At 41.1% G+C, this 20,668-nt stretch overlaps 8 protein-coding genes across 8 annotated transcripts; 3 read left to right on the top strand and 5 right to left on the bottom strand.

The window, feature by feature from the left end:
* Window positions 1–35: 35 nt before the first annotated feature.
* LOC128952468 (serine/threonine-protein phosphatase 4 regulatory subunit 3-like) lies at window positions 36–3,095 on the bottom strand. Its single transcript, XM_054297869.1, is given in 7 exon segments — window positions 36–290; window positions 343–485; window positions 540–1,052; window positions 1,154–1,430; window positions 1,489–1,626; window positions 1,687–2,228; window positions 2,231–3,095. Coding segments are annotated over 7 exon segments (2,430 nt in total). The 5' UTR covers window positions 2,928–3,095; the 3' UTR covers window positions 36–170.
* A 147-nt stretch (window positions 3,096–3,242) lies between these two features.
* On the top strand, window positions 3,243–5,205 carry LOC128952469 (acid-sensing ion channel 1A-like). Its single transcript, XM_054297871.1, has 4 exons — window positions 3,243–3,806; window positions 3,858–3,918; window positions 3,971–4,564; window positions 4,633–5,205. The coding sequence occupies exons 1-4, from the start codon at window positions 3,418–3,420 to the stop codon at window positions 5,113–5,115; spliced, it is 1,527 nt and encodes a 508-aa protein (XP_054153846.1). The 5' UTR covers window positions 3,243–3,417; the 3' UTR covers window positions 5,116–5,205.
* On the top strand, window positions 5,201–5,834 carry LOC128952472 (cyanate hydratase-like). Its single transcript, XM_054297874.1, has 2 exons — window positions 5,201–5,358; window positions 5,414–5,834. Exons 1-2 carry the CDS (start codon window positions 5,203–5,205, stop codon window positions 5,786–5,788), a joined length of 531 nt encoding a protein of 176 aa, XP_054153849.1. The 5' UTR covers window positions 5,201–5,202; the 3' UTR covers window positions 5,789–5,834.
* A 419-nt stretch (window positions 5,835–6,253) lies between these two features.
* Window positions 6,254–7,743, bottom strand: LOC128952470 (cilia- and flagella-associated protein 36-like). The gene is made up of 3 exons (XM_054297872.1): window positions 7,429–7,743; window positions 6,489–7,379; window positions 6,254–6,430 (listed from the first exon to the last, which is right to left on the bottom strand). Exons 1-3 carry the CDS (start codon window positions 7,538–7,540, stop codon window positions 6,408–6,410), a joined length of 1,026 nt encoding a protein of 341 aa, XP_054153847.1. The 5' UTR covers window positions 7,541–7,743; the 3' UTR covers window positions 6,254–6,407.
* Window positions 7,744–9,324: 1,581 nt separating this feature from the next.
* Window positions 9,325–13,423, top strand: LOC128952467 (uncharacterized). The gene is made up of 6 exons (XM_054297868.1): window positions 9,325–10,154; window positions 10,201–10,821; window positions 10,880–11,407; window positions 11,464–11,728; window positions 11,782–12,711; window positions 12,766–13,423. The coding sequence occupies exons 1-6, from the start codon at window positions 9,870–9,872 to the stop codon at window positions 13,374–13,376; spliced, it is 3,240 nt and encodes a 1,079-aa protein (XP_054153843.1). The 5' UTR covers window positions 9,325–9,869; the 3' UTR covers window positions 13,377–13,423.
* Window positions 13,409–14,444, bottom strand: LOC128952471 (elongation of very long chain fatty acids protein 6-like). Its single transcript, XM_054297873.1, has 2 exons — window positions 14,089–14,444; window positions 13,409–14,016 (listed from the first exon to the last, which is right to left on the bottom strand). The coding sequence occupies exons 1-2, from the start codon at window positions 14,331–14,333 to the stop codon at window positions 13,446–13,448; spliced, it is 816 nt and encodes a 271-aa protein (XP_054153848.1). The 5' UTR covers window positions 14,334–14,444; the 3' UTR covers window positions 13,409–13,445.
* A 286-nt stretch (window positions 14,445–14,730) lies between these two features.
* LOC128951788 (23 kDa integral membrane protein-like) lies at window positions 14,731–15,942 on the bottom strand. Its single transcript, XM_054297061.1, has 4 exons — window positions 15,755–15,942; window positions 15,511–15,699; window positions 15,387–15,461; window positions 14,731–15,338 (listed from the first exon to the last, which is right to left on the bottom strand). The coding sequence occupies exons 1-4, from the start codon at window positions 15,818–15,820 to the stop codon at window positions 14,964–14,966; spliced, it is 705 nt and encodes a 234-aa protein (XP_054153036.1). The 5' UTR covers window positions 15,821–15,942; the 3' UTR covers window positions 14,731–14,963.
* Window positions 15,943–16,152: 210 nt separating this feature from the next.
* On the bottom strand, window positions 16,153–20,610 carry LOC128966469 (crescerin-like protein che-12). Its single transcript, XM_054313320.1, has 6 exons — window positions 19,334–20,610; window positions 18,181–19,283; window positions 17,647–17,966; window positions 17,488–17,602; window positions 16,500–17,441; window positions 16,153–16,448 (listed from the first exon to the last, which is right to left on the bottom strand). The coding sequence occupies exons 1-6, from the start codon at window positions 20,061–20,063 to the stop codon at window positions 16,401–16,403; spliced, it is 3,258 nt and encodes a 1,085-aa protein (XP_054169295.1). The 5' UTR covers window positions 20,064–20,610; the 3' UTR covers window positions 16,153–16,400.
* Between the last annotated feature and the right edge of the window lie 58 nt (window positions 20,611–20,668).

Here is a 20,668-nt window from a genome sequence, read left to right as displayed (position 1 = left end):
GTAATTAATTTAATTGTCATTTATTATCAATTATTTATACAACAAATCAAATAATGATTTATTAATCACTTTATATATAATTATATATAAGTCGCGATTTCGATGAAATTTTGACATTTTTGCCGCAAAATACAAACCAATGAGTGATTATTTGTCGAAATGTATAAACACTAAGAGTTTGCCAGTCGTTGCCGTTTGGCGGCCGACAAGTGCTCCGAATCAGAGTCAGAATCGTCTCCCGATTCTTCGTCCGAGTCTTCGTCCGGCGCAATGTCGTAGTCGACCAAAGCCTGTCGTATAAAACCGTTAGAACTTATAATTTATATATAGTTTTGGTCTAACCTTTCGAAGAGCGGTTTCTGTGGGCGACGGAGGAGCGGTTGAGGACATAGGGGTTCGTCGGGGAGAAGCAGTGCGAAGTTGTTTGTTGCTGTCGTCCAAATCGAACGACTTTTTCACCGAATCGATGTCTTGATATCCGAGACCTGAGTTTGCGATTCAAGAGTTAGTTTTGTTATAAAAAACCCAAAAAAACAGACCTTTTGCGGCCTTTTTGTTGAACTGTTCGAACTCCTGATCCAATTTGTAGTCGAAGTTGGCGTCGGCCAATGGCGTCTCGTCGTCCAAGTCTTCGTCGTCGCCGTTGAACCAGAGTTCTTCGTCTTCGTCCATATCTCTGGGATCTCTTCTGTTAGTGAATCTTCGGGACATCAGAACGGGACTGACGTCTGTCGAGTGATTCGCTATTTTCTGGTCCTTAAGTCTGTCGGCGTGTTGTTCGAACTGAAGTCGCAGTGCTTTGAAAGTCCGGACGTATTCAATGCGTTCCAATTCCTTCCAGAAGCGGTCCATCACGTATTGCGTCAGAGTTTTCACTTCTTCGGCGCGAATAAACTCGAATAACTCGACGATTGCAGAGTCCAGAAGATTATATCGTCCGCCGTTTACGACCAGTCGGTCGACAACTGGTCCGAGAAGGTTTCCGGCCACAATATGTCGATTATAGAACTCGTCTTTCAATCCAACGATTTTCCGCAGAAATCGAAGCGAAGCTAAAGAAAAAGCGATTAATTTGTGATTAATTTGTGATTAATTTGTGATTAATTTGTGATTAATTTGTGATTAATTTGTGATAAAATTAGTGAATAATTACTCAAAACAAGGAATGTATGTCTCGATAGCAAAAGCTGAAGAACGCGTCGCAACAGATCTCGATGAAGAACGTAATTGCGAATGTGATAGGCGTGATGTTCGACACAGAAAGACAACAGTTCGACGATTAGAGCCAACAAAGCCGCCGATTGTGTCGACTGGTGTGACCGCAGACGACTGAGTGCACGTTCGTCGGCTGTGGATGCGAGTACCGGGGCGATCAGCACATGCATGCAGTGCTTATAGAAGTAGTTGAGGAAATCCGTTTTTTCCGACTTCTGTTCGAATCAAATGTCTTAATAATGATTGCAATGAATCAAACTTAGAATGACTTACGTTAACGACCGAAGCGGCCAACATGTTCTCGGGATCAACAAGTAGTTTGACAATTGCCGCCAATTGAGTGGCCATTCCAAGATCGGGATCGCAATCGCAGACCATTTGTTCGATGATWACATTGACGACCAGTTGTTCCTAAAAAGACAGACAATAAGTGATTGAAAGACATAATTATATAATTAGAAGACTGTTTACCTCCTGGTGCTGCGCCTCCTGCGAGAGGGCGTATTCGCGAAGCATTGACGGCGAGTATTCGACGACATAAGTGAGAATATCGACGGCGGCCAACTTTACGGTCGAGTCTTCGGTCGCGAGAATCACTTCAAGAGTGGAAACGATTCCCAAAGACGACAACGCCTTGAAAAAAGTCTCGCGATTCTGCGGCTGAAGAGTCTGGGAAAAAGTGCAAAACTCTTTGAGGAAAAGAACGAGATCTCGGCGTTTGTCGGCCGGAGTCGAGTCGGCGGCCAACTGCGCAAAGAGTTGGCGCAAGAACTTGTCGTCGTCTTGAAGAAGAGACACGATTTCGACTTTATTGAAGAAGATAAACGACGACAAAGTGGACAACAGGTTCTCCTCGAACACCGAAGGCGTCGGCAAAACCACGTCTTGGATGTATTGCACGCGATAAGTCTGGTGGATCTTCTGGACGAGATCCGCGTTTCCCAACGGAATCACTTCTCGGAAACGCGAAACTTCCTGAAGATATTGTCGGTGACGGCGTTGAGTGGCGGCCGAGGGTCGTATTCGAAGACACCGATGACGTCGAAGAGCGCGTCGTCGGCCAACATCTGTTCGAATAACGGGTTTTTGTTCAGCAAAAACAGATTCTTGAAGACGTCGTACAACTTGTGAAGCGCGCGAGTGTCCAACGGGTCGTCGCTTTCGATCGCGCGGAACAAAGTCAACAGTTTCGGGATGTAATTGTCCGTCTCTATGGCAACGGCCAACTTCTCCCGCTTCATCGGGTACGGCAAACACGCCTGCATTGTGTCCAACAAGTCGTCCAATCGGTCTCTGTCTGGCGGCGGGAGATCCACAGTCAGCGCATGCGTCTGTTCCTGCGTGTCGTCGAAGCGGTCGTCGTCGTCGTCCTGAATGTCTTGCGTTATGTCAACCGACGGATCCTTTCCCTGAACGTTACAAATCTTGGCCCAGATTTCGTCACAACCGGCGCGTTCTTGGAAGGACAGCGCCAGATCATAGTTGTCTCCTTCCGACCAAACAATCAGAGTTTCCTGTTGTTTCTGATACGCCGTGTCCGCCAATATCCGCGACTCAAGCAAAAGCGAACCATCGCTTTCGGCCCTCACCAACAAAGACATTCCTTTGAGTCGATCGACATAAGAGGACGAGACGTGTCCAGTGCCGCGATCGTCCCATTGGCGGTCGGCGTTGAGAGCGTAGAGTTTGACGCGTCTCTTCGTGTCCGTCATTGTTGTCTTCTATTCGATGGGAACGAGAGATGCGACCATTGTTTCAGTCATTCAGTCATTCATTCATTCATTCATTCGTCACAACAAACACAACACTCAATAACTAACACCTCTTTCAATGGCCACTCAACTCAAACTCTTCTAACAAACACTCTGTACTCCCTATCATTCAACACATTATCACAATAGAGGGCAACACTTGTCAAACATTTTAATATCGATTATAACTATAATTAATAATAACTTTATTTAAATAATTATTATTAATTAGACATCAAATAAACAGATTTCGTTTTTCTCACACTTTAGTAATCAATTGATTGAAAGAAAGATTTTTTAAACACTTTTGTCTATAATTTGCATAAATTATTGAAATAAAAAAAGCGATTAAAAACAATGTTTCGATTATTGGTTTTAATAATAAATTCATTTTATAAGAAAACTTCAAATCAAAGACTAAATCAAAGACAAAAACGCAGTTATCGTTCAAATGGCAACAATTCCCGACTATTCTGACCACTTTCCCGTATATCACGACCAAAAACGTCGCTTTCTTTTCACAAACAAACAGTCGCCAAACTTGGCGCCAATTATTGTCTTCAAAAACGACAAATTCGGACACAAACCTGCTTTCGAAGACTTTGGTCGTCAATCGCGAACCGATTCGTCTTTTTGGACGAAAAGAAAAGATGGAAAAAGTGTTTTGTCTGTTCGTCAGAGTTTGAAATTTGCGGTAATTTTGTTATGCGTTGGGATTTGTTTGTATCAAACGGTAGACATCGTGAAGAAGTATTTGTCTTTTCCAATGGATGTCAACGTCGAAGTCCATGAAATGCGTGTCTTAACACTTCCGGCGGTCACCATCTGCAATAACAATGTGTAAACGAAATCTCAAAGAAATGCCATTTAATTATCAGTTGTTTTCATTAGAGTTCGAAAAAGTCTTCTTTTGGAACGATTTCCAGAACTTCGCCACCAAATCAACGCTTCGGTAAGTCTTGAGTCGAAAGTTAAGCCAAAAAAGTGAAAGAGTTTTGTTTCAGGAAAGAGTGGCCGAAGAGGTGGAAGAAAAGGCCGAATATTTGATGGAAAAGACGGCTTTGAATGATATGTTTGTCATGACTTCGAAATTGGATTATTTCGTGACTAAAATGGAATGCGATTCTCAATTTGATCCAAAGACTCAATCCAAACAAGACGTGTTGTGTGAGCACCGGTCGGTGTTGACGTCTCTTCAGAAATACGGCGTTTGTTTTACTTATTTCCATCGAATGGCAGAAGCCGTGAAGCGTCGGAACCGCGATTGCGAACTCTTAAACAATTGTTCGCCAAAACAGTCGATGTTTGACACGAATGAAATCATGAAATTCGAAATCGATTTCGAACCAAACGAATACACGACAACCGAACTTCCGGTTTCGGGAAGAATTCAAATTCACGACAACACGGAAATCGGGAATTCCTTGTCTAACGTCTACTCCATTGAACCCGGATTCTACTATCAGTTCTATATTCGCCGTCAATCAACACAAATGTTACCAAGTCCATTTCAGACCAATTGTCTCAATTATGAACAACAAAATGGACACAAATTGAATCAAACAAAAGACTTTGCGGCCTTTCCTTTGTCGCGAAAAGTCAGTAATAATTAGTAATAACTAATGATTTACTAATTAACTCATTATTAATTAACTAATTAACACAGCAATGCGCCAATACTTGCGTTTCCACCTTTTCGACCGAGAAATGCATTTGTTGGCCACCAGAACTGCCGTATTTCCACAACACCAGTCTCGACCCGAAACGCAAGTTGCGTTGGTGTGAATGGCGTTTTAAGCCGGCGGTCGAACTCTACGGTTCTTGCAGAAACAAAGACGAACGAATGAAATGCGAAACCAATTGTCAACCCAACTGTTGGACCGATAATTACGAAGTTTCCGTTCAGAAGCTGTCCTTTCAGTTCTCCGGAAGCGAATGGCAATCCGAAGACTTGTCCACAAAAGCCATGATATCTGTTCGTTACGGAACAACAGAACACACTCTTTACAAGTATTCTCCTTTGTTTGCCATTCTTGACATGATTTGTTACGTCGGAGGATTGGTTTCAATGTATACCGGCGTCAGTCTAATAGCTGTTTACGAGTTTTCGGTTCTTATTCTTATTTATACCAAAAACAAAACCTTTTAATTCAATTCAATTCGACTTTCGGTCCGTTTTTCCGATTTCATCAATAAATTATGTTTTTCTCAAATCAAAGTCTATTTTTAGTTCAAAATGTTTATCAAAACAACTCTTAAACCCTTTTCTTCAGTTCTTTTGCTTTCTTTTCGCCGACACTTGAGTTCCGAAGTTCGAAATCGTCTTTTTGCGGCCAAACAAGTGTCGGGACTGTCTTTTGCAGAGTTGGCCAGAAGACTAGATCAGAATGAGGTCAGAGTTCAAAGAGTTTTCGTTAAAAATGTTAGAATTGTTGAATTGATTGTAGGTTTGGTTCGTGGCGTGTCTTTTAGGTGAACAACCCTTCGAGAGTTCGGTCGCCGAAAACACTTTGCGTTTACTCCGACTTTCCGATGATCCGAAAGCCAACCAAATGTTGGCCGAAATGCAAACACTTCCAGAAATACGCGGAAAAGAAGGCAATCGATTGTTGGCCAATAGAGACCCGTTTTTGTCGCGTTTTCACGAATTGCTTTGCGTTTACGGACCGGCTCTCAGACACGTGACAAACGAAATGTGCGGAAATGGGATTTTGTCTGCCATTGACTGTTCGGTTAATTGTCGGCCGAAAGACAACGGAAAACGAGTCGTCATTGAAATCGACTCTAAATTTCTCGAATTTAAACCTTTTGTTAAACAATAATCGGATTTCAAAACAAGTTTTCTTTAAATAAAATAAACAATGATTTCAAGTCTTTATTGAATAAATTGATTCCGAATTGTCTTTTTGGTTACCACTTCCCGTTTCTGATCCCATTTCCCGCATTTCTGATCCGATTTCCCGGTTTTCTGATTTGACTTGATTTTCGTTGGAACGCCGTTATCCCGAATTTGGCCAGACGWGGATTCGAGACGAATCTGCGCTGCAATTGGGGCGGATTTCTAACTGCAAAACGATCAGTCAAAGTGTGATTCGTTGTCTTGATTCCCGGACCTCCGTGTCCAAAAAACCCGCGTCCGTTTCGGTGCGAAACAATGGACTGTTGTTTCGGGATCTGCTGTTTGATTGGCCATCGGTTCGGTTTATGACAATCAGAGGTCAGAAGAAGTTGAAATACAAACAGAAGAACAAAAAAAGCGACGATTTTTGCATTCATTTTGACGGAAATGAAACGGAAATCAACAAAAAGTGCGCAAAAAGTTTATTAAAAGTGACAAAAATGACAAAACAGTGAGAATTCAAAGACTAGATTGAAATCAAGTGTTAATCACAGATAAAGTGCAGTCAAAACATCGACTTTCCGACGAATTTCATCTGATTTTCATTTTTCGGATTTCTTTTTCTCTGAGAAAACAATTTCTGTATTAAAAGTCTTTAATCTCTTAATCTCTTAATCCCTTACCGACAACTTCCGCCTTAAGTCTGGCCGCAAGTGATCGCCGAAATGCTAGAGACTGGTCGTCCGTTACTTCTTCACCCGATTCGACCACTGATCGCATCGCTCGGGCGCTTTTCGGTCGTTTTTCTCGGACTTCTTGGGCCTCGAGTCGCGCCATCTGTTGATGTCTTTGTTGTTTTTTGCGTTCAATCAATTGATCCCGTTGTTTGCGAAGATATTCTCCGCGTTTTCGCATTTCTTCGTTCGACAAATTCGTGTCCACAACCTCTTCCTCTTCAGACAACTCTTCCTTCAAAACAACGGATAATTCCGAGTCTTTTTTCGAGACTTCTGTGTCGTCCTCTTGTCTGGTCATGGCTTCCTCGATGGCGTCTTCCAACTTCTGTTGTTGTTTTTGTTTTTCCGATTCCAGACGTTTTCTTTCTCCCAAAACGTCTTCATTCAACACAATATCTCCGCCCTCTCCCACCCCCACCCCCTCCGCCGCCGCCTCCTCTTCGAGCGATCGCTTCATAGCCTCACGAATGACTGTTTGTTCGTCAAGAAGTTGTTCTTTGGTTGTTCCTTCGGGAACAAAAGAGTCGTAAATAGTTCCGAACTTTTGGGCCAAAACATCCAAAGCTTGTAATTGCAAATCAATGTTTCTCTGAGTCATAAATCGGACGAAAATCCCAAAGTCTTCGGCCGCCCAAATCTGTTCGAACAAAACGCGTCGCAGTTTTGCCGCTAAAAGACCGTCGGCTCGGCGTAAGGCGTCGTCAAACTGTTTGGCGGATATTCCCAAATCAGACATATGTGACGATAAGAGACGATCGACCAGAGCTTTAAATGCGACAAAAATAGCGCGGAATTCGGTCTCCGATTCTTCAGTCGATTCGGCGTTCGGTTCAAACACTTTGAAAAACATTTAAATTCAAAGAAATTAAGATAAAAGACAACTTACCGACACTTTTATCTTCAACAAAGGCATCAATAGTGACGCTCCAAACGGGTCCACAAAGAAATCCGACCAAAGAGTCCAAAACCCAGGAATCGTCGGCCGAAGAATCACTCATTTCTTCGCTGAAAACGATTTAACGATTTGTTTGTTTACTTTTGATTTAATGGCTTTTCGTCAGAATTGCTTTGACTTCGAGTCGAAAATCGGAAAACAATCGATTGATTTGTCGATTGATTCGCGAGTTTTCACAAGAGATTCGGTTTTCGGACAAAATTTAATTCACAATAAGCGCACAATCATACCAACACTTTCATACAAACAATTGTATAGTTTATTATACGATAGATTACATCATGTAATTGGTAACACATAGACAACCATACATAACGTACAATATATTAATATATATTTAAAGTTTTTTAACATTTATAATAATTATTATAAAAATTAATTAATTGCACAAAAAATCATAAATTATTAAAAAAACATTAGATTCAATTATTTACTATAAAATTTTTTTTTAATTGCAGAAATTTAAAAAATAATAATTATGAGTATATGTACAGGGTGTACGAAAATATTTGTAACTATTATTGTTAACTATAAAAATATTTAAATAATGAATTAAAAATAATTATGTAATGAATAAATAATTTATAGTTATAATTAATAATAATAATAATAAAATGATATCATTAGAACATTTATTTTAGCTAATCGATCGTCTAAATATTGTTGATAACTTATAATTGAACTAATAAACTGTAGTCATTTTGATAACATAATTTTTAGATATTTAAATAATAATAATTTTAATATTATAATCAAAAAGTTATATATATATATGCATTATTAATTTTAAAAACGTTTTGAGTATTTGTTGAGAATTTATTGGGAATTTAGAAGGAATTTACTCAAATTTGGTAAAAATTGTTTAAAAATGCAATAAAAAATTTCTACCCCTATATCCCCTGAAACTTTTTTGAGTTTTTTGCCATTTTAATCCACCCTATACCCCCTGAAATCGAAAACCTTTAGCAACACTGATATAGTTATATTTTAATTAAGTGTATAATAAAATATTTTATTTATTTTTTTATTTAAATTATTATAATTAATAATAGCGCGACATTTTTAAAGTATTTTTTTGTTACAAAATATATACATAATTTCAAAATTATATAGTTTATAAATATTTTTGAGTCACCCTGTACATATTATACAATATATTTGCAAGATATTTAATAACTTTTAAATTATAATAAAAATATATTTTATTAATAATTTTTTAATTAATTATTTGATAATAGTATAATTAATAGTTTTTAATTTTTATTTTTTTATCAAATATAACTCACACACAACTAGTTTTAATAAAAATAGTTTTCTTTATTTTATAATTTTATATAACTATTTGTTCAAATTAATTATTAAAACTATTTAATATTTAATTTATTGAATTTATAATTTATACGAAATACCGACTATTGTGACCACATTTGCCCGCAAACTTGACCGCTAAATATGAGACCCGTGACCGACAGTGCCGTTAAAATATCAAAAATACTAATTTAACCGAAAGTGAGAAAAGCAAGCGATATGACCGACAATTTCGGTAAACAATTGTAAATAACTTTACAATTAAAATGAATGTATTTTTTAGATATTTAAAACTATTTGATAAAAAATATTTTTAATATAACTTTTTTTATTGTATGATTTGGGCGCAAAATAATAAATAGTTATTTATAGGCATTTTTTATTGTCATTTCTATTGCTTATTAATATTTTTTAATGTTTTGGTTTGAAAGTGTTGGTATGATTGTGCGCTTATTGTCAATTTAAATCAAAACTGATTTTAATTTTTCAATCATTTCTTTAAATATATCTTTCATTTGGACGTAATTTATGTGACTATCGATTGATTCAAAACAAAGTGTAAACAAAGTCCACAAAATCCGTGACATTTTGTGGCGAAGAAGGGATTCTTTGTCTACAAATCGACGCCAAAGACCTGATCCAAGACATCATTCATTTGATTAAAACATTTATTCATTATTTTTAGAAAGACTTTCATTAATAAAATGCAAACTAAATGTTGAATTGGGATCAGAATCAAGAAATACTTGTCGATTCATTCACAAAGATCGTGACGTGTCTGCACGTGTGACCGCACGGGAGACGGCCGTAGAGGTCGTGCGTAGAGTGACTCAAGTGGTCGGCGGACAGACAGAGTGTTGTTTTAGGTTCGGGAATGCGTTGTGTTGTGAATTGAGTTTGAATTTGTAGAATAATAATGGTTTGAATGTGTTTTATATGACTTGAGCCGCACTTCTCTTGAACTGTCATTTGATTGGTTGAAAGCATTGGTTTTGGTTTTGGTTTCTATTATTGACAGCCATTTGCAGAACGAGCTGACAGTCAGTCACTCATTGTTGCAAATAATGACTGAAGATATCGAATGCGAAGTCGAATACGACGATCACGTGATCGACCACTTCATCGAAGAAGTTCAAGAAGAGGAAGTGTTGGCCGAAGARATTGACCAGCAAGAGATCGGCGGTCACGAGAGCGGCCAACAAGAGGACGACGACGACGAAGACGACGATGAAGAAGATCGAGACGACGAAGTGGACGACGACCCGGACGACGAACAGAACGGCGAGTTTGACGACGAAAAGGGAGAAGCGGACGGACCGGGCGAGTGGTCGGCATTCACGGGGTTGCGGGTGAGTCGAGTCCTCATTGAATTAATTGAACTGAATTGTTGTTCAGTCGAAACAGTTTTCGTCTGAAGAATTGGCGAATTTTCGTCGTCCTTTTGAATTGGGATGGAAAAGAGAAGTCGTCTTAAGAGGAACGGTCACGACTTCGGGCAAAAAAATCGGAGATGTTTACTATTTTTCTTGCGATAAAAAGACAAAACTGCGGTCTTATGTCGAAATGGGATTATTCTTGAAACGCGCGCCCGATTGTCAATTGGAACCAAAGAACTTCACTTTCGCGCGCCAACCCATCTTCAGACCACCGCAAGAGATTGTCAGACACGCAATGCAACGCGGAGGAGGTCCTCACGCTCTCCAACCGTCGCATATCATAGATTCGGCTCCTTTTGCGCCACAAATGCCGGAAACGCCTGAAAAAAGCGAACCGTCTTCTGGAGGACAATCTCCCGTCGCCTCGAGATCTGCTCGCAATTCAACGGCCAGTGAAAGCGAAGAAACGGCCAGATCTTTGGCAGAGGGAAGGGCAAAGAGGAAAAGAGTGGCGCCGACCAGATTCGAAGACGAAGACTATTCTGAATCACCGCTGAAGAAGAAGTCGTCGAAAGGAGTTCCAAACGGACAACCGATTGCCTCGACTTCGGCCAAGACTGCGTTTGTTTCGACGAAACAGGTTTATATTGGATTTGGAATGGAATGGAATTGAATTAGATTTTGATTTTGATTTTCAGACAAATAGCGGACAAAAGCCTTCTCTTCAGGAAAAACGACGACAACTTCAACACCAACTCTTACAACAAGTTCACGAACAGAGTCTGCGCAAAGAAAAGGAACAAATGCAGGCCAAGGAACAGCTCAGGGATCACGTCAAAGAACAGACTAACGGACAACTCATTCCTAGCAATGAAACCACAGAAGAGGCGCCGGAAGTCAAACCCGAAGCGGAAATCGATTCCAAAAACGAATCCAAAACTGAAAAACCGGAGAAAATGAATGCAAGAAAATCGATCGCTCCTCCGCCGAAACCGCGAGACGAAGACGTGTCGTCTAAACCGGAGGTCAAAGAAGCAGAAATATCCGACAAGTCAGAGGCGGAGGGCGTGTCCGAGGCAGCGGCCGGAGCGCCGTGTTCAATGCATTGTCCGGGAAGACGCGGAATGTTACCCAATCTGATGTGTTCGCGCTGTTTCTGTCTCTACCACTTGGATTGCGTTCCCGGCGGAGTATTCCTCGAAGAACCACGTGTCTTTGTTTGTCCCGTGAGTTTCTATTTGTGTTTAAGTCTGAAATCTTTTAATTCGAGATTTATTTCTAGAACTGTTTGAAACCCGAAGACTCGAGAAAACAGGAAAAACTTCAAAACGGATTCTCCGAAACTCCGGACAACACTTTGCTCTCAAAGACATCGCTTTTGGTGTCTTCGACTCCGCTCTTGATGTCGACTTCTTCGGGACAAAGACCGCAGAAGACATTCGCACCGATTTTGCCGAAACCTCCGAATTTGAGTCAAAACCCGATTTTCCAACAGATGGCGCTTAAAAAGAAACCTTTTGTCGCAAATTCACAGAATTTATCTCAACGTAAGACTCGATTTAGAAATCTGTTAATCTGTTAATCCGTTAATCCAATACAGCCTTCAAAATGACAAACAGAATGCCAACCGGACAACACATCCGAGTGGCCACCGGACCGAACGGACATTCAATGGTCGTAAAAGACAAATCCATTCGTCCGAAAGTTAAGCCCTTTTCCGCTCGTAAATCCATAGCAAATGGTCACAACTCTCGTCCTTCATTGCCGTCACTCGCTGTGTATCGTCCCGCACCAATTGCTCCCATTGGACCAATGAAACACACTCCGGCCGAACTCGAGCGCCAATTGCGACGCTTTCTTCGCCCGAATCCTCGCAAACGCCGCGGATATCGCGAATGGCTTGAAAGACGTCGTCCAACAGTCGACGCTCTTCTCGCTCCGACCGCTGCTCTTAATCGCGTTCTGTCTTATCTTTCGGTAACCGATTTGGTCCAATTACGCGCCGTTTCGCGTGTGTGGCGACATCTGGTGTCTCAACCGCATTTGTGGCGACGCCTCCTCTTGAAGGGCGTGTCTGTGCAAGACTGGGCGTGGTTGGCCAGAAACGTCATCGAAACGAATGCGTCTCAAGAGTTGGATTTCGACGGGATTAAGACGGGAGTGGAAGTGGTCGACTTTTGGCGAAACTTCGGACAACTCGTGGATTATATTCGTTCCGTTAGAACTCTTCGCTTCGGAACAGTTCCGACATTTGTTTTGGAAGAAGTGGTTTCTGCGGCCGAAACTGAAAATCCTTACAATTCGTTCTCTTTTTTGGAAAGAATTTCCGTGAAAAACGCTTTCGACGAAGAATCCGATGGAAAACCAGTTTCGCTTCACTTTCTCTCGAGTTTCGCCGCTTTAAAGGCTTTAACAGATCTCTCTCTCAATTCGAAAGTTGGCTTTTCTTGTGAAGACCGAATCGAGGATCTGCTGAAGACTGTCTTCGAATCCATGCATTTGGAACGTCTGGTTTTGACTTCTCTTAAAGGTCTCAAAGATTTCATTTGTTTTCATTTGTTTTAATTCTTAATTCTTTTTCTAGACTTTCAAAACCAACAATTTGTGTTTCTTCAGTCTCTGCGAAATCTCCGACATCTGGAGATCGGTTCTTGTGTCCATTGGTTCGACGATATGATCGACGAATCACTTTCGGGAGCTTTTGTCCATTTGGGGGCTTTAGAGGGGTTGCAGACGTTGCGATTGGTTGACATCCATATCGACGACCAATCAGAGAGTTTGCCTCAAACTCTGCAACTGTTGCGCCATCTGTCGGCTTTGACTTTCGATAATCTTCGGATAGATCCGTCGGGTTCTGCGGTTGTCGACTCTTTGGTCGTTGTTTTGCGCGGTCTTCCGCTCAACACTTTCGCCATTTCGACTTCGGATGCGCTGACAAACGCTCGAGCATTGGATTTACTCAAGAAATTGGATTCTTGCGCACATTTACACTGGAAAGTGGCCGTTGCTGTCGAAGACTCGGGAGAATGTTTTGTTCCGTTCGCTACGGAAGAGACGGGCGAAGAAGCGGATGCGGAAGACGCGAGCGAAAAGGAAAAAGTGGAGAAAAGCGTGAAATACCGAGATTTGACTTTTTTGAATGAAATTCTTCAGTCAGAGCTTCAAAAAGCGAGTCTCGAAATAATTCCGCAATAATTGAGTCGAAAATGACTTTCAATTCGTTTAATAATAAACTTTTCATTCATTTATTGAGTATTTATTTATTTATTGAGTTTTTTGTCTTTGAATTCGATTTTTTGAACTCAAATACGAGTCGCGAAAGAAAAGTCCGAATAAAACCAAATACGAAGAATACATTGCGATTCCGGCGTAAAGAACCGAATCTGACACTCGACACGCGTGACCGACCATCTTCTGGCGCARAGCGAAGACCGTGACGAACGTCCCGACGGCCATTTGCAAGATCTGGGAAGCAGTGATCGCAATGGCGACGAAACGCGGCGGACGCAGACCCGCGGCTCTCACGGCGTAATACGAGTACATAATGGCGTGAACGACGTAATTCATGTCAACATACCAACGACCAGAAGACGCTTCGTCGGCGTAAGAATACCACGTGAAGAGCAAAACAGTCACGTGATGATACCAATGAAGAAATAGAAGACGTTGTTTGCGAAGAACGACAAACACTGTGTCCCCGAGTTCGGGCGCTTTCGAACAGATGAACAGAAATGTCCAACAAGAAGATATCGGGGCCGAAGTGTGGTAAGAGTTGGAACAAACCGAATGCGAAAACCCGAACCACGAAATCACGTGAACCAATTCGGGAAGAGTTCTGCAGTCAAGAGATGGCGTTAGTGTTAGTGATTGTCGACCAATCAGACGACTGATAAGTCACGCGACTCACCGAAGAGTTCCGACGATAGAGAAGAGCGCCAAACATGTGTTCCAAACGACTAAAGCGGTCCTCAGTTTATACGGCTTTCGAGTGGCCATCAAATGCTGTCCACCGAAAACCACAATCAGATAAGCAGTAATCCAATAGACGGCTGTTGTCCAGTTGGCGGACATCCATTGTGCGCGAGGTTTGGGATCGAAATGTCGCTCAAAATCAAAGACAAACGAATAATTTGGAGCCAATTGTGTCGACATTTCTTCGGATTTCAAACCAAATCACAAAACAATTTGGAATTCAATTCTGTCTTCGAATGCATTTCAAGAAAACACAAGAAACACATGAAATGACGTCGAGTGAGGTGAGGGGCGGAGTCATCGCTGACAACCAATCAAAACCCGTAACACATTTCGGACTTTGGATTAAAGCAAACATTTTATTGGATTTAAACACACTTTGGATTCGAATTACAATTAGTTTCAGAATTTCCGAATCATTTCTAAATTTTATATATTTTTTAACAATTAATTTATTTATTATTTCATTAATGTTTATAAAAATATATTAAATTTAAAATAATTTTGTGATAAATATCGATAAAAGATATGAAAAAACATTAGTTTTGAGTAATTATTAATAAAAAGTTGAATTATTTTTAAGAAAATTATTATTATTACTAAATAGTTATGAAATAAATGAATAAAACTCTTGAAACTGTATTTCTATTAATAGATAAATAAATAATTCAATAAATAATTCAAATTTAAGAAACTTTAGAAACAATTAACGAGAAATGCCATCAATTTATGCAAATTTAAACCGAATTTAAACCGAATTTTAGACTTTTTTTAAAACTGTTTTTTATTGGATTTTTAGGCACTTTTGGATTAGTTGCGGACTTCACGCGCCAAACAACAGGCGCTTAGGATTATAAGCAGTTGAATGAGGACGAGAGCGATGGCGACTCCTCCCAGACCTCCGACATATTTGTTGAGAATATTAGTGACTTTTTGAGCACATCCTTCGGTGAATTTGATTTTCATAGAATCGGAACACAACTTATGCGGAGAATCTCCTGAAGACCATTCGTCACAACAGGAGGCGGGAACTCTGCCTCCAGTTTTGACTCTCCAGCTGTTGGGTCCGTCAGTTCCGCAACATTCGAAAGAGCGTTGGATTTCTTGAATTCCTTTTGCGACCGAATCTTCGGATTGAAATTTTTCGATTCCTTTTTCAATGATTTTATTTATTTCTTTCGGAATCTGAAAAACCATTCATTAATTGATTAATAATTTTAATCCAAATCTTACGTCAGTTTTGTATTTGAAAGCGAAATACGCGCCCACGCACTGCGCGATCACCAACAACAGGATTATCGCTCCGTACTATCAATAGACAGGATTAAGACTAATATTAACATTGGATTAAACTCACAGTCGACAACATGCACGCGCTTTCGCGACACGCGCCGCAACAGCCGAGGAATGCGAGGAGAAAGATGAGGACTCCTGCGGCCAGAATGATGATGGATCCGGTTCTCAGATTGTTTTCATAGATATCGCTGAGAGAACCGCTCCAAATGGTGACTTTGATTCCCAGCCAAAGCACGACTCCTCCCAAAACCTATTCAACGGATTTAATCGGGATTATCTCATGACTAACCGTCGGATCAACTCACGAGCCACAAGACGTTGAAGAGAAACAACAAATACTTGATGATTGTTGCGCCACAAGAAACACCCATTTTTCGGATCAGATTTTATGTAAACAACAAAAAAGACACTTTTGGTTAACAACTGTTTGACTTTTGTTTGGTTTTTTGGACGACGCACTCATCGATTGGCAAAAGAGGCGCAACACTAATGCTGTAACTAACGAGAGATAAGCCTTTGTTGCTTAGGATGACAACAAATGATTGATTAACGACTGAAATAATGTGAATAATGTTATCAAAAGTTTCAAAAAGATTTGCAATCAATTTGTCGTCCGTTTAGTCATTCATAGAGACGACGGATAAGCGTTTAAAACCTTTTATACAGAACTCAAGGCTAAGCTATGAATAAAAGAGTTATTGTTTAGAAAAAAATGGAAAATATTTGATAAAAAGTTTCATTAATTCATAGTTTGAAAGGTTTTTAAAGATTAATAAATAAATCGAAACAAGACTTGAATTAATCAAAGAATTAATGAATCGTTTGATTCAAAGTTCAAACGATTTCTGATTTCAATAAAACTTTTGCATAACTTTTGAAATAATTTCCAGAAATTTATTGAAAATTTCGATAAAAAGAGAGAAAAAGCGGAAAAAAGTGATTAAATGTCGTCTACGGCTGCGCATCACTGACCAAATCTTGCGGACGATCGCCGACACCCTGAAAGACATTCAGACATCAGACATAGTCTTAAGATAGATATGTGTTTACCCGACGGCGAATCGACTCAAGAATTCCGGCGATATTTCGATAAGTTCCTGGAGTCACGTGTTTTCGCAAAAGTTTTTCGAAAGACGAATGAATCATAAGAACTGCGAATATTTTTCGTCCGAAATATCGAGTTATTGGCGAAGAATCGACAATAAATCGCGAAACAGACGGCAGAAGATGTTCGCCGATGTCTTTCGGCCCTAAAAGACATTTCGTGGCTCCCATTCTGTCGACCAAAACAGACAGAAAACGAGCGGAAGTCCGACGAATGGAAGCGTTTCTATGATTGGCTCCGAATTGGATTAAAGCCAAAGCCGTTCGCGTTTGAGGCATAAAATCTATGGCCGAAGAAAGCGCTCTTTCCACGTCTTCTCTCACGAAAGTCGCCGCATCCCCCGCACGCGCCAACAGAGCCGAGATCATCGCGTCCAACTCGGGTTCGGCCTGTCCGCGCAGCCGAACAAAGAGTTCGCCGAGAGTGAAGATGGCGGCCCTTGAAACGGTAGATCTCGGATTTCTTGTTTCGCGAATCAAACCATTGACTGAAGAATGCAATTCTCGGATCAAAACACTGGAATGGAAGTGCGCCAATCGGGCCAAAGCCAACATTCCCTCGACTTTGGTCGTCCAGGCGTCGTCTTGCAGAGCGAGAAGCGCGGCTCTCAGGGCTTCTTGCGGTTCAGAAAAAGCGCCTTCGGTTTTGGCGACATTCGAGAGAATGATTCTTATGTTTGCATTTGCGGCGATTGCGGGCGTCGTTCGGATGTATAAATGCTGCGGAAGTCGAGACGGACGACGACGGCTWWGCGGAGATTGCGAGCGCGACAGACGCCGTGTGTGTCGTCGTGGGGGAGGGTGTTTGTCAATGGGTTGTGATTGGTTGTTGTGGTCGTCGTCCGTGTCGTCGTTCTTTTGCGTCGAAACATCGAATCTCGCGATTGTCTGCAAAATAATTGATTCAAAACTCGTTTAAAAGAGTCTAAAAAACCTCTGTTTGAGTCGATTCTGGAGTCAAAACGCGGACTTCGGGTGTCACCTCCTCAACGCTCAAAAGGGGCGCCTCCTCTGCCTCTCTTTCCGGACGAACAGAAGTCGATTCCATTCTAAACAAAATCTATTATTTCTTTGCTTTTAATCCATATCTCACTCTCTGTTTGCGTCCAAAAGCGGAACTTCGACTTCGGGTTCGGTTTTGAACGTGACTTCCGGTTCTTGCGTTTCATTTCCGGGATTTTCGGCCGAAATTGAGGGCAAAGACAGAGATCTTTCCAAAAGCGGAGAAATTCTCGATTCGAAGACATTTGAATTGAGAAATTCGGAAACCGAAGATTCGGACCGAACGGGAGAACAATTGCCGAAATCGTCGGTTACGATGTCTTGAACGGCCGGAAGTGGAGTTCGAGACGTGACTTCCGGGTGTTCTTTGTTTGTTTGATTGTTGTCTTCGTTGTTGTCATAGAAACCTATGTTTCGCACGAATTATTCAAAAGTCAATGACTTTTAACCCAAAAACAGATAAAAACCGATAAAAAACGATAAAAACTGACCGAAAGTTCCGAAACCCATGTCTGCCATCGTTTCCACTGAAGGAGAATGAAGAGCCGCATCCGCCAATTGGCGGCGAAACGAATGGAAGTAATTCTTCCATTCGACTAAAGATTAAAAACAGATTAAAAGATTAAGAGATTAAAGACTTTTGAATACTTGAATACAAACGCATTTCGTCTTCAGAAGACCACGAATTGCCGCGAGTTAAGAGAATCGGCGGAAAAGAGTCTGTATTTCCTGTATTCAGGAGTTTATCGATATTGTTTTCGGCCAAAGATTTTCTTCTTCCGATTGCTTCCAAAGCGTCCGAAGAGTCGACTTTCAATTGATTCGAATTCAAAGGAAATCCGTTTTTGTCTTCGATTTCCGGCGAATTCTCGGCCAATAAAACCCATTGAATATCAGAACCGGAAGTCTCGACATTCGCTAAAACCGAACGAACCGTTCCGTCCGAGGCCACTCTCGGCAGTTGTTTCCGACTGATTCTCGCTCTGACGGCAGACATCAGTCCTTCAGATCCAATGCGTTCTTCGGCTTCAATTGCGGCCCAAAGCGGATGCGCGCGATTCGGATTAAAAGCGTTTACTAAAGCGGAAGTCGTCTCTAAAGCCGCCAAACGGACGGATCTTCTTGGATCCCGAAGAAGAGGAATCAATCGGAAACTAAGACGCGAAAGATTCAAATCACGTGGACAAGTCAGAAGCGCGGCGGTTATCCGATGAGCCGTTTCCTGTCGAATGCGTGGGTGGGCGTTGGGGAAGTCCAGCAAAGCGTCCAAAACTTGTTGCGGAGAAAGTGGAAGAAGGGCGCAATGCAAGGTCTTTACGGCGGACTCGCGGACGACGGTTCGGACGTCACTGAGACGACGCACGACGAGAAAGACGACGCTTTCGAGAGACGGACGAAGAGTTGTCGGAAAACGTTCGGCCAATACTTCGATTATATCCAAAGCGGATAAAGTGACGTCAAAATTGTGATCCGAAAGCAGAGAAGCGATTAAATGCGATAAAAACTGATCCGTTTGCAGATTCTGAAGACGCGATTTCGAGGCGTCGCGAAGAGTCCGCAAAATCGATTGAGCGGCGGATAAACGCTCCGATGATCGCTCCGAATGGGCCAAACGGACGACTGCGGCGGGAAATACACCGAAAGCCAGCGAATCGTCGTTCGAAACGTCGAAAGAAACGACTTTTTGTCGGTTTCGTTGACTTTCGGACGACATCTCCAAAAGAGAGTCTTTTTTTGGATAAAAATGAGAAAAAGATAATCAAAAGAATGGTTTTTACCTGAAATCGGTTGATCTGCGGACGGATTTCGGGACAAAACGGATCGATAGAGTTGTTTTGCTTCGGTTTCTATTGAATCCAAATACTGTTCGAAAACAGAATTTCCGACTAAAGAATGGATTCTTTGAAGAACTAAAAAAATCGCATAAAATAATTGCGTTTCGGATCTGATTAAAGACTTTCCTAAAGCGGAGACCAAAGGAAACAGATTTTCGTTTTGCAAATCTTCGGATAAAAGCAACGGAAGAGTCGTTAAAACGGATTTTCTTATTAATAAATCTTCAGAATTGATCCCAAAATCAATAATCGAACGAAAGATTAATTGAAGATTTTGAGTGAATTTCATATAAACGCAAATCAATCGAAGAGAAGCTCTTTTGGGATCCGTTTCTCCGTTCAATAACTCAAGAGTTTTCGGCAAAAGCGGCGAAAGATAACGATCTGTGGAATTGGGGCCTAAAGTCGGAGTTATGTCGACTAAAAGCCAAAGAGTTTCGGCTAAAAGAGAGGCCGAAGACGACGAGTCTCTGAGAATATCGTTTATTGCGTCAAAAAAGTCGTTTCGACAAACGGAAGGAATTGTGTTTCGCGTCTGACCAACGATAAGACGTAATCCACGAATTGCATCAACACGTCGATCGCGAGGAACTGATCGCACGCGAAGGACGGCCGACGCAATGTCGTGTGCGTTGGCGTTCAGGTCTTGGAAGAGATCCGAACGGAAATCCATCGAAAAAACGAATGAATTGTTTCTCAAAAAACTCTGTTTTTCTCTGGAATTGGTTTCCAATGGAAACAAACATTCAAAACAACAATGACTTCGAGTCTGCGGAACAAAAAATGGACGCTTTTTGTTCTCTCGCTCTTCGCGTCGTTGGCGTCGGCTCTCGTGGCCATTGTCTCGACCAGGACCTCCGCGGTAATATAAATCGGTAGATAATCCCAATTAATCTAATATCCAATTAATAGTGGGTGTGGTTGGAACTGTTGGTCTGTCTTTGGCTCCTCCTCCTCAACAACGCCCTTCTATACTCCGCCTACCACCACTGGCCACGCCCCTGTCTGTTTGTGTCCGCCCTAATGGTGTTCAGTAGTTTGGGATCTGTTTTAATGGCAGTCTTTTATTCGTCGTATTTTTGGATCAATTGTTTGATGACTTGTTTGACGTCTTTGTTTGGTTTCATTTATTTTTTCGATTTAAAGGACTTTCAAAACGGATTTTCGGCAACTCTTGAGTCGAAAACAATTAACAAAACGTCAGAAATCGGAAAAATCAAACGAGAATTGGAATAAATTTCAATATTTTATTAAAAAACTGTTATTTTTATCGAAAAC

Source organism: Oppia nitens, unplaced genomic scaffold, assembly GCF_028296485.1.
Source record: "Oppia nitens isolate AA-2021 unplaced genomic scaffold, nextdenovo-longstitch-racon4-pilon3 scaffold1_pilon_pilon_pilon, whole genome shotgun sequence".
In the NCBI taxonomy this organism is placed as follows: Eukaryota; Metazoa; Arthropoda; class Arachnida; order Sarcoptiformes; family Oppiidae; genus Oppia; species Oppia nitens.
Note: the sequence above shows the minus strand (reverse complement) of the source record. Positions and strands in the feature narration are given on the sequence as shown.